Raw genomic sequence first — 14136 nt, 5'->3', positions numbered from 1 at the left:
TGATACCTTATTACAGTACAGCAGTGATATAAGAGGAGAGGCTGATATCATCTTATTACAGTACAGCAGTGATATAAGAGGAGAGGCTGATATCATCTTATTACAGTACAGCAGTGATATAAGAGGAGAGGCTGATATCATCTTATTACAGTACAGCAGTGATATAAGAGGAGAGGCTGATATCATCTTATTACAGTACAGCAGTGATATAAGAGGAGAGGCTGATATCATCTTATTACAGTACAGCAGTGATATAAGAGGAGAGGCTGATATCATCTTATTACAGTACAGCAGTGATATAAGAGGAGAGGCTGATATCATCTTATTACAGTACAGCAGTGATATAAGAGGAGAGGCTGATTTCATCTTATTACAGTACAGCAGTGATATAAGAGGAGAGGCTGATATCATCTTATTACAGTACAGCAGTGATATAAGAGGAGAGGCTGTACTGTAATAAGATATCAGCCTCTCCTCTTATATCACTGCTGTACTGTAATAAGATATCAGCATCTCCTCTTATATCACTGCTGTACTGTAATAAGATATCAGCCTCTCCTCTTATATCACTGCTGTACTGTAATAAGATATCAGCCTCTCCTCTTATATCACTGCTGTACTGTAATAAGATATCAGCCTCTCTTATATCACTGCTGTACTGTAATAAGGTATCAGCCTCTCCTCTTATATCACTGCTGTACTGTAATAAGATATCAGCCTCTCCTCTTATATCACTGCTCTACTGTAATAAGATAAGAGGAGAGGCTGATAACTTATTACAGTACAGCAGTGATATAATAGGAGAGGCTGATATCTTATTACAGTACAGCAGTGATATAAGAGGAGAGGCTGATATCTTATTACAGTACAGCAGTGATATAAGAGGAGAGGCTGATATATCACTGCTGTAGTGTAATAAGATATCAGCCTCTCCTCTTATATCACTGCTGTACTATAATAAAATATCAGCCTCTCCTCTTATATCACTGCTGTACTGTAATAAGATATCAGCCTCTCCTCTTATATCACTGCTGTACTGTAATAAGTTATCAGCCTCTCCTCTTATATCACTGCTGTACTGTAATAAGATATCAGCCTCGCCTATTATATCACTGCTGTACTGTAATAAGATAACAATATCAGCCTCTCCTCTGATATCACTGCTGTACTGTAATAAGATATCAGCCTCTCCTCTTATCTTATTACAGTACAGCGATGATATAATAGGAGATGCTGATATCTTATTACAGTAGAGCAGTGATATAAGAGGAGGGGCTGATATCCTATTACAGTACAGCAGTGATATAAGAGGAGAGGCTGATATCTTATTACAGTACAGCAGTGATATAAGAGGAGAGGCTGATATCTTATTACAGTACAGCAGTGATATAAGAGGAGAGGCTGATATCTTATTACAGTACAGCAGTGATATAAGAGGAGAGGCTGATATCTTATTACAGTACAGCAGTGATATAAGAGGAGAGGCTGATATCTTATTACAGTACAGCAGTGATATAAGAGGAGAGGCTGATATCTTATTACAGTACAGCAGTGATATAAGAGGAGAGGCTGATATCATCTTATTACAGTAGAGCAGTGATATAAGAGGAGAGGCTGATATCATCTTATTACAGTACAGCAGTGATATAAGAGGAGAGGCTGATATCATCTTATTACAGTACAGCAGTGATATAAGAGGAGAGGCTGATATCATCTTATTACAGTACAGCAGTGATATAAGAGGAGATGCTGATATCATCTTATTACAGTACAGCAGTGATATAAGAGGAGAGGCTGATATCATCTTATTACAGTACAGCAGTGATATAAGAGGAGAGGCTGATATATCACTGCTCTACTGTAATAAGATATCAGCCTCTCCTCTTATATCACTGCTGTACTGTAATAAGATATCAGCCTCTCCTCTTATATCACTGTTGTACTATAATAAGATATCAGCCTCTCCTCTTATATCACTGCTCTACTGTAATAAGATAAGAGGAGAGGCTGATAACTTATTACAGTACAGCAGTGATATAATAGGCGAGGCTGATATCTTATTACAGTACAGCAGTGATATAAGAGGAGAGGCTGATATCTTATTACAGTACAGCAGTGATATAAGAGGAGAGGCTGATACCTTATTACAGTACAGCAGTGATATAAGAGGAGAGGCTGATATCTTATTACAGTACAGCAGTGATATAAGAGGAGAGGCTGATACCTTATTACAGTACAGCAGTGATATAAGAGGAGAGGCTGATATCATCTTATTACAGTACAGCAGTGATATAAGAGGAGAGACTGATATCTTATTACAGTACAGCAGTGATATAAGAGGAGAGGCTGATATCACCTTATTACAGTACAGCAGTGATATAAGAGGAGAGGCTGATATCACCATATTATAGTACAGCAGTAATATAAGAGGAGAGGCTGATATCATCTTATTACAGTACAGCAGTGATATAAGAGGAGAGGCTGATATCATCTTATTACAGTACAGCAGTGATATAAGAGGAGAGGCTGATATCATCTTATTACAGTACAGCAGTGATATAAGAGGAGAGGCTGATATCTTCTTATTACAGTACAGCAGTGATATAGGAGGAGAGGCTGATATCTTATTACAGTACAGCAGTGATATAAGAGGAGAGGCTGATTATTACAGTACAGCAGTGATATAAGAGGAGAGGCTGATACCTTATTACAGTACAGCAGTGATATAAGAGGAGAGGCTGATATCATCTTATTACAGTACAGCAGTGATATAAGAGGAGAGGCTGATATCTTATTACAGTACAGCAGTGATATAAGAGGAGGGGCTGATATCTTATTACAGTACAGCAGTGATATAAGAGGAGAGGCTGATATCTTATTACAGTACAGCAGTGATATAAGAGGAGAGGCTGATATCATATTATAGTACAGCAGTGATATAAGAGGCTGATATGATATAACTGTTTCTCGGTGCTGGAGCTATAAGACACAAGAGTAGTAGTAGAGATGTGATGGGGACGGGGAGGTTTATATCACACAATACTTTATAATGGCTGATAACAGGGAGTAATAGCATTCACTGCACAGAACATGGAGCTGGACTGCAGGATTAGCACCAACAACATAAAAACCTTATACATAGATGTGGGCGGGGCTGATGTAATAGCCGCCTCCCACCAAACACTGGCTGGTTACTATGGGACTGTCATAGTCCTTAGTAACCAGTCGGCGAGTGCTCCAGGATCAAGACATCATCTTCCAGAGACAGCGCCACATCTGCCCACAGGTTGGGTGTGGTATTGCAGCGTAGCCCTAATGACTGTACTGCATAGGAGCTGCAGTACCAGACCCCACCTACAGGCAGAGAAAGGGGCTGCAGCAGCACAGAGCAGGGGGCAGAGGAAAGGCGGGAGGCGGAGAGGAAAGGCGGGAGGCTGGGGGAGGAGGAGAGGAAAGGCAGGAGGCTGGGGGAGGAGGAGAGGAAAGGCGGGAGGCTGGGGGAGGAGGAGAGGCGGGAGGCTGGGGGAGGAGGAGAGGCGGGAGGCTGGGGGAGGAGGAGAGGCGGGAGGCTGGGGGAGGAGGAGAGGTTGGGGGGGGAAGGAGAGGCGGGAGGCTGGGGGAGGAGGAGAGGAAAGGCGGGAGGCTGGGAGAAGGAGAGGAAAGGCGGGAGGCTGGGGGAGGAGGAGAGGAAAGGCAGGAGGCTGGGGGAGGAGGAGAGGAAAGGCGGGAGGCTGGGGGAGGAGGAGAGGAAAGGCGGCAGGCTGGGGGAGGAGGAGAGGCGGGAGGCTGGGGGAGGAGGAGAGGTTGGAGGGGGAAGGAGAGGAAAGGCGGGAGGCTGGGGGAGGAGGAGAGGCGGGAGGCGGAGAGGTTGGGGGGAAGGAGAGGAAAGGCGGGAGGCTGGGGGAGGAGGAGAGGCGGGAGGCTGGGGGAGGAGGAGAGGAAAGGCGGGAGGCTGGGGGAGAGGAGAGGCTGGGGGGGAAAGAGAGGCGGGAGGCTGGGGGAGGAGGAGAGGAGAGGCGGGAGGCTGGGGGAGGAGGAGAGGCGGGAGGCTGGGGGAGGAGGAGAGGCGGGAGGAGAGGCTGGGGGAGGAGGAGAGGCGGGAGGAGAGGCTGGGGGGGAAAGAGAGGCGGGAGGAGAGGCTGGGGGGGAAAGAGAGGCGGGAGGCTGGGGGAGGAGGAGAGGAAAGGCGGGAGGCTGGGAAGGCAGATGAGAGGCGGGAGGCTGGGGGGCAGAGGAGAGGCGGGAGGCTGGGGGAGGAAGGTGAGGAAAGGCGGGAGGCTGGGGGGGCAGAGGAGAGGTGGGGGGGGGGGGGATGGGGTAAATGTTCTGCGCACCTCGTTCCAGGACAGGGAAATATAAAAATATACTCTATCATTGTCAGAGCAGGATGAGCGAGCACAGGGGGCGGAGACTATGAGCATGGTACCCGTCTGTAGCCGCCATTGACACTGGGCCCCCAATACATGCCTGACCCTGGGGGTATCAGTTGCCGCTGGTTACGGGCGCTGGTGAAGTCATGAGCAGATATTAGTGTTATAGCCCGGGGGGGGGGCCCTGTACGGCCACATCACAGGACTGCGGAGGGTTACCAGCCCCATCCTTAGCCTGGGCAGCTCCTCAGGGGCGGGGCTTACAGCCTCCTTCTCCCCTGAGGTTATATTAAATTATACAGAACATTCTAGATAAAAATATATATTAAAAGGCAAAAATCTGGAGAAAAGACCCAGCAAGCGCCGGAACCACCATATAAAAATAGGCTTTCTGCTCAAGGGCCCAGGGCCCCTCAATATAACCCTATAAAAATGTCCATAGTGATTGTTTCTGATTTTCCTATAGGTCACATGACCCCACAACATGGTCGCTTCTCCGCTGGTGTGGTGTCTTCTGCGGGGGCGATGAGCTTCAGTAAGGGGGGCTCCCCGCTGGCGTTGGTGTAGTACACTGAATTAGGGGAGGTAGAGTCTGAGTCCTGTGCGGGGGGGCCAGCCGGGGGCAGGGGTGGGGCTTGTCTCTGCAGCTTGGCCGCCGCCCTCTGTCTCTTCAGCTCAGCCAGTGTATGGTGGGAGCGCTCATTGGTCAGGTCCGGGCAGAGCTCCGCCTGGGTGGCCAGCTGGTAGGACACGCTGCGGTCCAGGCGCTTGGAGAAGGTGTGCTTAGGGACCGACCGCACACTGCCGTTCCGCTGGGACACCGGGGCCCCGCTCGCTGGGTCACCTAGAGCGCCATTCTTCTGGTCATCATCTTTATTGCTGACAACGTTCTGCGGGTCCGACTCCGGCTGCGGGGGGCGAGATAAATGGTGAGGGGAGGAGTCACTGGTATCTAATCTGCAGAAGAGGGCGGGGTCAGAGGGCAACTAGAGCACTAGAGGGCGGGCCAGAGGGCAACTAGAGCACTAGATGGCAGGGTCAGAGGGCATGAGGCTCATGATCAGGGGTGGAGTAAGAGGCATCTAATGATCAGGGGGTGGGGTCAGAGGCAGCTAATGATCAGGGGGTGGGGTCAGAGGCATCTAATGATCAGGGGGTGGGGTCAGAGGGCATGAGGCTCATGATCAGGAGTGGAGTGAGAGGAATCTAATGATCAAGGGGTGGGGTCAGAGGAATCTAATGATCAAGGGGTGGGGTCAGAGGAATCTAATGATCAGGGGGTGGGGTCAGAGGCATCTAATGATCAGGGGGTGGGGTCAGAGGCATCTAATGATCAGGGGGTGGGGTCAGAGGCATCTAATGATCAGGGGGTGGGGTCAGAGGCATCTAATGATCAGGGGGTGGGGTCAGAGGCATCTAATGATCAGGGGGTGGGGTCAGAGGCATCTAATGATCAGGGGGTGGGGTCAGAGGCATCTAATGATCAGGGGGTGGGGTCAGAGGCATCTAATGATCAGGGGGTGGGGTCAGAGGCATCTAATGATCAGGGGGTGGGGTCAGAGGAATCTAATGATCAGGGGGTGGGGTCAGAGGAATCTAATGATCAGGGGGTGGGGTCAGAGGCATCTAATGATCAGGGGTTGGGGTCAGAGGCATCTAATGATCAGGGGGTGGGGTCAGAGGAATCTAATGATCAGGGGGTGGGGTCAGAGGCATCTAATGATCAGGGGGTGGGGTCAGAGGCATCTAATGATGAGGGGGAGGGGTCAGAGGGCATGAGGCTCATGATGAGGGGGTGGGGTCAGAGGCATCTAATGATGAGGGGGTGGGGTCAGAGGCATCTAATGATGAGGGGGTGGGGTCAGAGGCATCTAATGATGAGGGGGTGGGGTCAGAGGCATCTAATGATGAGGGGGTGGGGTCAGAGGCATCTAATGATTAGGGGGTGGGGTCAGAGGCATCTAATGATTAGGGGGTGGGGGTCAGAGGCCTCTAATGATCAGGGGGTGGGGTCAGAGGCCTCTAATGATCAGGGGGTGGGGTCAGAGGCCTCTAATGATCAGGGGGTGGGGTCAGAGGCCTCTAATGATCAGGGGGTGGGGTCAGAGGCCTCTAATGATCAGGGGGTGGGGTCAGAGGAATCTAATGATCAGGGGGTGGGGTCAGAGGCCTCTAATGATCAGGGGGTGGGGTCAGACATGTTATTATCAGGGGTGGGATCAGAGACATGTAATGATCAGGGGATGGGGTCAGAGGCAATTAATAATCAGGGGGTGGGGTCAGAGGCAATTAATAATCAGGGGGTGGGGTCAGACATGTAATGATCAGGGGGTGGGGTCAGGCAATTAATAATCAGGGGGTGGGGTCAGACATGTAATGATCAGGGGTGGGGTCAGAGGCATCTGACGATTGGGGTCGGCAGCCCTCTGACCTGCAGCTGCTGCCCCTCGGTGGTGGTCGGCTTCTCCTCCTCCTCGTCTTGGACTTCACTCTCCCGGGCTCCGCGCTGCTGCCACACCATGGCCTCCTTCTGGTGCTCCCTCCGGTAGAGGTTGGTGCGCTCGGTGACGCTCACCCTGCGGACCACCTTCCTGCAGATACAGACAGGGGGCAGTGCTGAGTCTGGGGCCCGACACCCAGGCTTTCCCTGTGTTCTAGGTCACTCACCCCCGGCTGCCGGCGCTGGACGTTCTCCTCTGGAGGGCGCTCTTGTGCTTGTCCTGTGACTTACGGATAGCGTCGTGCTTGTTCTTCAGCTCCAGTATCTTGGCGCGCACCTCCTCGTCCCCGCACACATCTGCAGGATGGACAGAGCGTCAGATATATGGGAGCCTTCCACCACCCCCCCCCCCCCCCCGTCATGTGACACCTCCTCACCCAATGGTGTCTCGTCCAGAAATGACTTGGAGTTCAGGTCGGCACCATGAGCCACGAGCAGCTCCACCAGGTGGATCTATGGGACACAACAACATGTGACTCCACCCACACTGGCTGGCCCAGACTCCGCCTACACCCACACTGGCTGGCCCAGACTCCGCCTCCTCCCACACTGGCCGGCCCAGACTCCGCCTCCTCCCACACTGGCCGACCCAGACTCCGCCTCCTCCCACACTGGCCGACCCAGACTCCGCCTCCTCCCACACTGGCCGGCCCAGACTCCGCCTCCTCCCACACTGGCCGGCCCAGACTCCGCCTCCTCCCACACTGGCCGGCCCAGACTCCGCCTCCTCCCACACTGGCCGGCCCAGACTCCGCCTCCTCCCACACTTGCCATCCCAGACTCCGCCTCCTCCCACACTGGCCGGCCCAGACTCCGCCTCCTCCCACTCACCTGACCCCAGCATGCAGCAGCATGAAGCGGCTCCCAGCCATCACTGTCCCGGGCGCTCAGAGAAGCCTTGTTATCCAGCAGGAGCTCGGCCGCTGCCAGGTAGCCATTCGCTGCAGCAATGTGTAACTGGAAAATACAATATAACCCATCACCTTATACAGAGGAAGAGGAGCGCAGCACTGAGGTCTGTGTATTAGGAGGAGGAGGAGGGGTCAGTGTCCTGATGTCTGTGTATTAGGAGGAGGGGTCAGTGTCCTGATGTCTGTGTATTAGGAGGAGGAGGAGGGGTCAGTGTCCTGATGTCTGTGTATTAGGAGGAGGAGGAGGGGTCAGTGTCCTGATGTCTGTGTATTAGGAGGAGGAGGAGGGGTCAGTGTCCTGATGTCTGTGTATTAGGAGGAGGGGTCAGTGTCCTGATGTCTGTGTATTAGGAGGAGGAGGAGGGGTCAGTGTCCTGATGTCTGTGTATTAGGAGGAGGAGGGGTCAGTGTCCTGATGTCTGTGTATTAGGAGGAGGAGGGGTCAGTGTCCTGATGTCTGTGTATTAGGAGGAGGAGGAGGGGTCAGTGTCCTGATGTCTGTGTATTAGGAGGAGGAGGAGGGGTCAGTGTCCTGATGTCTGTGTATTAGGAGGAGGAGGAGGGGTCAGTGTCCTGATGTCTGTGTATTAGGAGGAGGAGGAGGGGTCAGTGTCCTGATGTCTGTGTATTAGGAGGAGGAGGGGTCAGTGTCCTGATGTCTGTGTATTAGGAGGAGGAGGAGGGGTCAGTGTCCTGATGTCTGTGTATTAGGAGGAGGAGGAGGGGTCAGTGTCCTGATGTCTGTGTATTAGGAGGAGGAGGAGGGGTCAGTGTCCTGGTGTCTGTGTATTAGGAGGAGGAGGGGTCAGTGTCCTGATGTCTGTATTAGGAGGAGGAGGGGTCAGTGTCCTGATGTCTGTGTATTAGGAGGAGGAGGAGGAGGGGTCAGTGTCCTGATGTCTGTGTATTAGGAGGAGGAGGAGGGGTCAGTGTCCTGATGTCTGTGTATTAGGAGGAGGAGGAGGGGTCAGTGTCCTGATGTCTGTGTATTAGGAGGAGGAGGAGGGGTCAGTGTCCTGATGTCTGTGTATTAGGAGGAGGAGGAGGAGGGGTCAGTGTCCTGATGTCTGTGTATTAGGAGGAGGAGGAGGAGTCAGTGTCCTGATGTCTGTGTATTAGGAGGAGGAGGAGGGGTCAGTGTCCTGATGTCTGTGTATTAGGAGGAGGAGGGGTCAGTGTCCTGATGTCTGTGTATTAGGAGGAGGAGGGGTCAGTGTCCTGATGTCTGTGTATTAGGAGGAGGAGGAGGGGTCAGTGTCCTGATGTCTGTGTATTAGGAGGAGGAGGAGGGGTCAGTGTCCTGATGTCTGTGTATTAGGAGGAGGAGGAGGGGTCAGTGTCCTGATGTCTGTGTATTAGGAGGAGGAGGAGGGGTCAGTGTCCTGATGTCTGTGTATTAGGAGGAGGAGGAGGGGTCAGTGTCCTGATGTCTGTGTATTAGGAGGAGGAGGAGGGGTCAGTGTCCTGATGTCTGTGTATTAGGAGGAGGAGGAGGGGTCAGTGTCCTGATGTCTGTGTATTAGGAGGAGGAGGAGGGGTCAGTGTCCTGATGTCTGTGTATTAGGAGGAGGAGGAGGGGTCAGTGTCCTGATGTCTGTGTATTAGGAGGAGGAGGAGGGGTCCGTGTCCTGATGTCTGTGTATTAGGAGGAGGAGGAGGGGTCAGTGTCCTGATGTCTGTGTATTAGGAGGAGGAGGAGGGGTCAGTGTCCTGATGTCTGTGTATTAGGAGGAGGAGGAGGAGGGGTCAGTGTCCTGATGTCTGTGTATTAGGAGGAGGAGGAGGAGGGGTCAGTGTCCTGATGTCTGTGTATTAGGAGGAGGAGGAGGAGGGGGTCAGTGTCCTGATGTCTGTGTATTAGGAGGAGGAGGAGGAGTCAGTGTCCTGATGTCTGTGTATTAGGAGGAGGAGGAGGGGTCAGTGTCCTGATGTCTGTGTATTAGGAGGAGGAGGGGTCAGTGTCCTGATGTCTGTGTATTAGGAGGGGTCACATGACTCCCTATGCGGTGAGGTGAGTGATTATTAGACACGGAGCTCGGACACAGACGTCTCCTCATACAAGGAGCTACATGACACCACGGACGGGTTGTGCATAATACATGAGAATGAGTGAGAGGAGAAGGGACACGGTTGCTGGAGTTGGGACAGTAGAGGCCTGATGGGGGTTATCCTCCTCCTCCAGCAGCGTACACCGATCCCTACAGGTACCTGCTCCATAGGTTATATACCAAGCAGCAACATATTACTATGAGAGAGCCGTGAGCTCATATCTACCCCGTTATATAGCTGTGTCTATTCTACAGACACACAGCTCTTACAGTAAAGAACCCGCTCCTGAGGTGTCTATTCTACATATACACAGCTCTTACAGTAAAGAACCCGCTCCTGAGGTGTCTATTCTACAGATACACAGCTCTTACAGTAAAGAACCCGCTCCTGAGGTGTCTATTCTACATATACACAGCTCTTACAGTAAAGAACCCGCTCCTGAGATGTCTATTCTACAGATACACAGCTCTTACAGTAAAGAAGCCGCTCCTGAGATGTCTATTCTACAGATACACAGCTCTTACAGTAAAGAACCCGCTCCTGAGGTGTCTATTCTACAGATACACAGCTCTTACAGTAAAGAACCAGCTCCTGAGGTGTCTATTCTACAGATACACAGCTCTTACAGTAAAGAACCCGCTCCTGAGGTGTCTATTCTACAGATACACAGCTCTTACAGTAAAGAACCCGCTCCTGAGGTGTCTATTCTACATATACACAGCTCTTACAGTAAAGAACCTGCTCCTGAGGTGTCTATTCTACAGATACACAGCTCTTACAGTAAAGAACCCGCTCCTGAGGTGTCTATTCTACATATACACAGCTCTTACAGTAAAGAACCTGCTCCTGAGGTGTCTATTCTACAGATACACAGCTCTTACAGTAAAGAACCCGCTCCTGAGGTGTCTATTCTACATATACACAGCTCTTACAGTAAAGAACCCGCTCCTGAGGTGTCTATTCTACAGTTACACAGCTCTTACAGTAAAGAACCCGCTCCTGAGGAGTCTTTTCCAGATACTCAGCTCTTCACACAGCGGTAAGTATCCCCCACCCCCGAAATACAGCGGGAAGTATCCCTCACCCCCAACCAGGGTGGATAAAAATCAATGATTTTTTAAAAAAAAATCAAAAAAATCGGATTTTTTTGATTTAAATCGGATTTTTTTGATTTAAATCGGATTTTTTTCAATAAACTGCTTTTTGAGGAAAATATTTTACCATCCAAAGGTTCTTCCATCATGAGATAAAGCTGAGTTGTTTAACTCAGTAGAATAAAGGCTGTATATGTTCTCAAATGTTACAACATGAACAGAGTTGAGAAAAAGACCTTAAAGGGGTTGTCCGGCGATAAAAAATTATTCACAGAATAACACACATTACAAAGTAATACAACTTTGTAATGTATGTTATGTCTGTGAATGGCCCCCTTCCCCGTGTTTCCCCCCACCCACGCTAGACCCGGAAGTGTGGTGCATTATACTCACCGCATGTCGTGTCGTCCACGGTCTCCGATCGTCAGCAGTGACGTCTTCTTCGGGAGCTTGGCGGATCTTCCCGAGTGCCGGCCACCCTCTGCAGCGTCATCCGAAGCTCAGCCGCGATTGGCTGAGCACAGTTATGCTCAGCCAATCGCGGCTGAGCTTCGGATGACGCTGCAGAGGGCGGCCGGCACTCGGGAAGATCCGCCAAGCTCCCGAAGAAGACGTCACTGCTGACGATCGGAGACCGTGGTCGGCACGTGACAGGTAATGTATAGCGCACCACACTTCCGGGTACACGGGTGGGGGTGGTGGGACACGGGGAAGGGGGCCATTCACAGCCATAACATACATTACAAAGTTGTATTACTTTGTAATGTGTGTTATTCTGTGAATAATTTTTTATCGCCGGACAACCCCTTTAATCCTATTGTTCTACAAACCTATGAATACAGAATCATCCCCTTCAGTACCAAGTCCAAGAAGTTAGACAATATGTTTCTGATTGTTTGGACTATTTTTTTTTTTGTTTAGCCAAATTAGTTAACATGGATGTTTGTTTAAGCAAATAACGTATGCTGTAATGTTGTTATTGTTTCAGTTGAATAAATCCATTTAAATTGTTATTAAGTTCAGGATTATTTTTCTCCTTCCTAAGTACAACAGAACAGTGGTGTCCAAATATGAATGATTAACCCATTAAACTGGGGAGAAAAAAGTAATATAAAAAGTGATTCTAAAAATCTTCATCTACTTGCATGTTAAAGTAGCAAGAACTAGTTTAGGTAGAAACTTTGATTTAAATCACTGATTTAAATCAAGCCTTCCGGACTAGTGATTTAAATCGTGATTTAAATCGTGATTTAAATCAGTTTGATTTAAAACAAATCCACCCTGCCCCCAACGGACACACACCGGTAAGTATTCACCTGCTTACATGGCCCCTGTCCCACCAGGAGCAGGAGAGGAGCTTACATGGCCCCTGTCCCACCAGGAGCAGGAGAGGAGCTTACATGGCCCCTGTCCCACCAGGAGCAGGAGAGGAGCTTACATGGACCCTGTACCACCAGGAGAGGAGCTTACATGGCCCCTGTCCCACCAGGAGCAGGAGAGGAGCTTACATGGACCCTGTACCACCAGGAGCAGGAGAGGAGCTTACATGGCCCCTGTCCCACCAGGAGCAGGAGAGGAGCTTACATGGCCCCTGTCCCACCAGGAGCAGGAGAGGAGCTTACATGGCCCCTGTCCCACCAGGAGCAGGAGAGGAGCTTACATGGACCCTGTACCACCAGGAGAGGAGCTTACATGGCCCCTGTCCCACCAGGAGAGGAGCTTACATGGCCCCTGTCCCACCAGGAGAGGAGCTTACATGGCCCCTGTCCCACCAGGAGAGGAGCTTACATGGCCCCTGTCCCACCAGGAGCAGGAGAGGAGCTTACATGGACCCTGTACCACCAGGAGAGGAGCTTACATGGCCCCTGTACCACCAGGAGAGGAGCTTACATGGCCCCTGTCCCACCAGGAGAGGAGCTTACATGGACCCTGTACCACCAGGAGAGGAGCTTACATGGCCCCTGTCCCACCAGGAGAGGAGCTTACATGGCCCCTGTCCCACCAGGAGCAGGAGAGGAGCTTACATGGACCCTGTACCACCAGGAGCAGGAGAGGAGCTTACATGGCCCCTGTCCCACCAGGAGCAGGAGAGGAGCTTACATGGCCCCTGTCCCACCAGGAGCAGGAGAGGAGCTTACATGGACCCTGTACCACCAGGAGAGGAGCTTACATGGACCCTGTACCACCAGGAGAGGAGCTTACATGGCCCTGTCCCACCAGGAGCAGGAGAGGAGCTTACATGGACCCTGTACCACCAGGAGAGGAGCTTACATGGCCCCTGTCCCACCAGGAGCAGGAGAGGAGCTTACATGGCCCCTGTACCACCAGGAGCAGGAGAGGAGCTTACATGGCCCCTGTCCCACCAGGAGAGGAGCTTACATGGCCCCTGTCCCACCAGGAGAGGAGCTTACATGGCCCTGTCCCACCAGGAGAGGAGCTTACATGGCCCCTGTCCCACCAGGAGCAGGAGAGGAGCTTACATGGCCCCTGTCCCACCAGGAGAGGAGCTTACATGGCCCCTGTCCCACCAGGAGAGGAGCTTACATGGCCCCTGTCCCACCAGGAGCAGGAGAGGAGCTTACATGGCCCCTGTCCCACCAGGAGAGGAGCTTACATGGCCCCTGTCCCACCAGGAGAGGAGCTTACATGGCCCCTGTCCCACCAGGAGCAGGAGAGGAGCTTACATGGCCCCTGTCCCACCAGGAGCAGGAGAGGAGCTTACATGGCCCCTGTCCCACCAGGAGCAGGAGAGGAGCTTACATGGCCCCTGTCCCACCAGGAGCAGGAGAGGAGCTTACATGGCCCCTGTCCCACCAGGAGCAGGAGAGGAGCTTACATGGCCCCTGTCCCACCAGGAGAGGAGCTTACATGGAGAGATATAACAGTCACACAGGGGTCTCCGGCTCAGCGGTCACTCACCAGACTGGTGCCTGACGGGTCCTGAGCGTTGACCTCTGCCCCCGACTCCAGCAGATGCCTGATATCTGACACCATCCTCATCTCTGTGGCCGCTCGCGCTTCCTCTATCTTTTCCTGGGTTATTCCTGGAGACATGTGAGACCCCGGTAAAAAACAAAGATCTGAAGACTCCAAACAGAGCAACAATCCATGGAAAGGGCAAACAGGATATGCTACAGGCGGAGAGACAGGCAGGATATGCTACAGTCAGAGAGACAGGCAGGATATGCTACAGTCAGAGAGACAGGCAGGAT

The 14136-nt window shown here is 51.6% G+C and overlaps 1 protein-coding gene across 2 annotated transcripts in view; it reads right to left on the bottom strand.

Annotated features, from left to right (window-relative positions):
- Positions 1–4676: 4676 nt before the first annotated feature.
- PPP1R16A (protein phosphatase 1 regulatory subunit 16A) overlaps positions 4677–14136 on the bottom strand; it is a 33140-nt gene continuing 23680 nt past the window's right edge. For both annotated transcript variants that reach the window (XM_069956908.1, XM_069956909.1), the window contains 6 exons: positions 13844–13968; positions 7702–7827; positions 7248–7323; positions 7038–7167; positions 6802–6961; positions 4677–5278 (listed from right to left, as the gene is read on the bottom strand). In XM_069956908.1, coding sequence (XP_069813009.1) covers positions 4838–5278; positions 6802–6961; positions 7038–7167; positions 7248–7323; positions 7702–7827; positions 13844–13968 — 1058 coding nt within the window. In that variant the 3' untranslated portion in view covers positions 4677–4837. The remainder of the gene's footprint in view (positions 5279–6801; positions 6962–7037; positions 7168–7247; positions 7324–7701; positions 7828–13843; positions 13969–14136) is intronic.

Source organism: Dendropsophus ebraccatus, chromosome 2 (assembly GCF_027789765.1).
Source record: "Dendropsophus ebraccatus isolate aDenEbr1 chromosome 2, aDenEbr1.pat, whole genome shotgun sequence".
Taxonomy (NCBI): Eukaryota; Metazoa; Chordata; class Amphibia; order Anura; family Hylidae; genus Dendropsophus; species Dendropsophus ebraccatus.
This window is presented reverse-complemented; position numbering and strand designations above follow the sequence as displayed.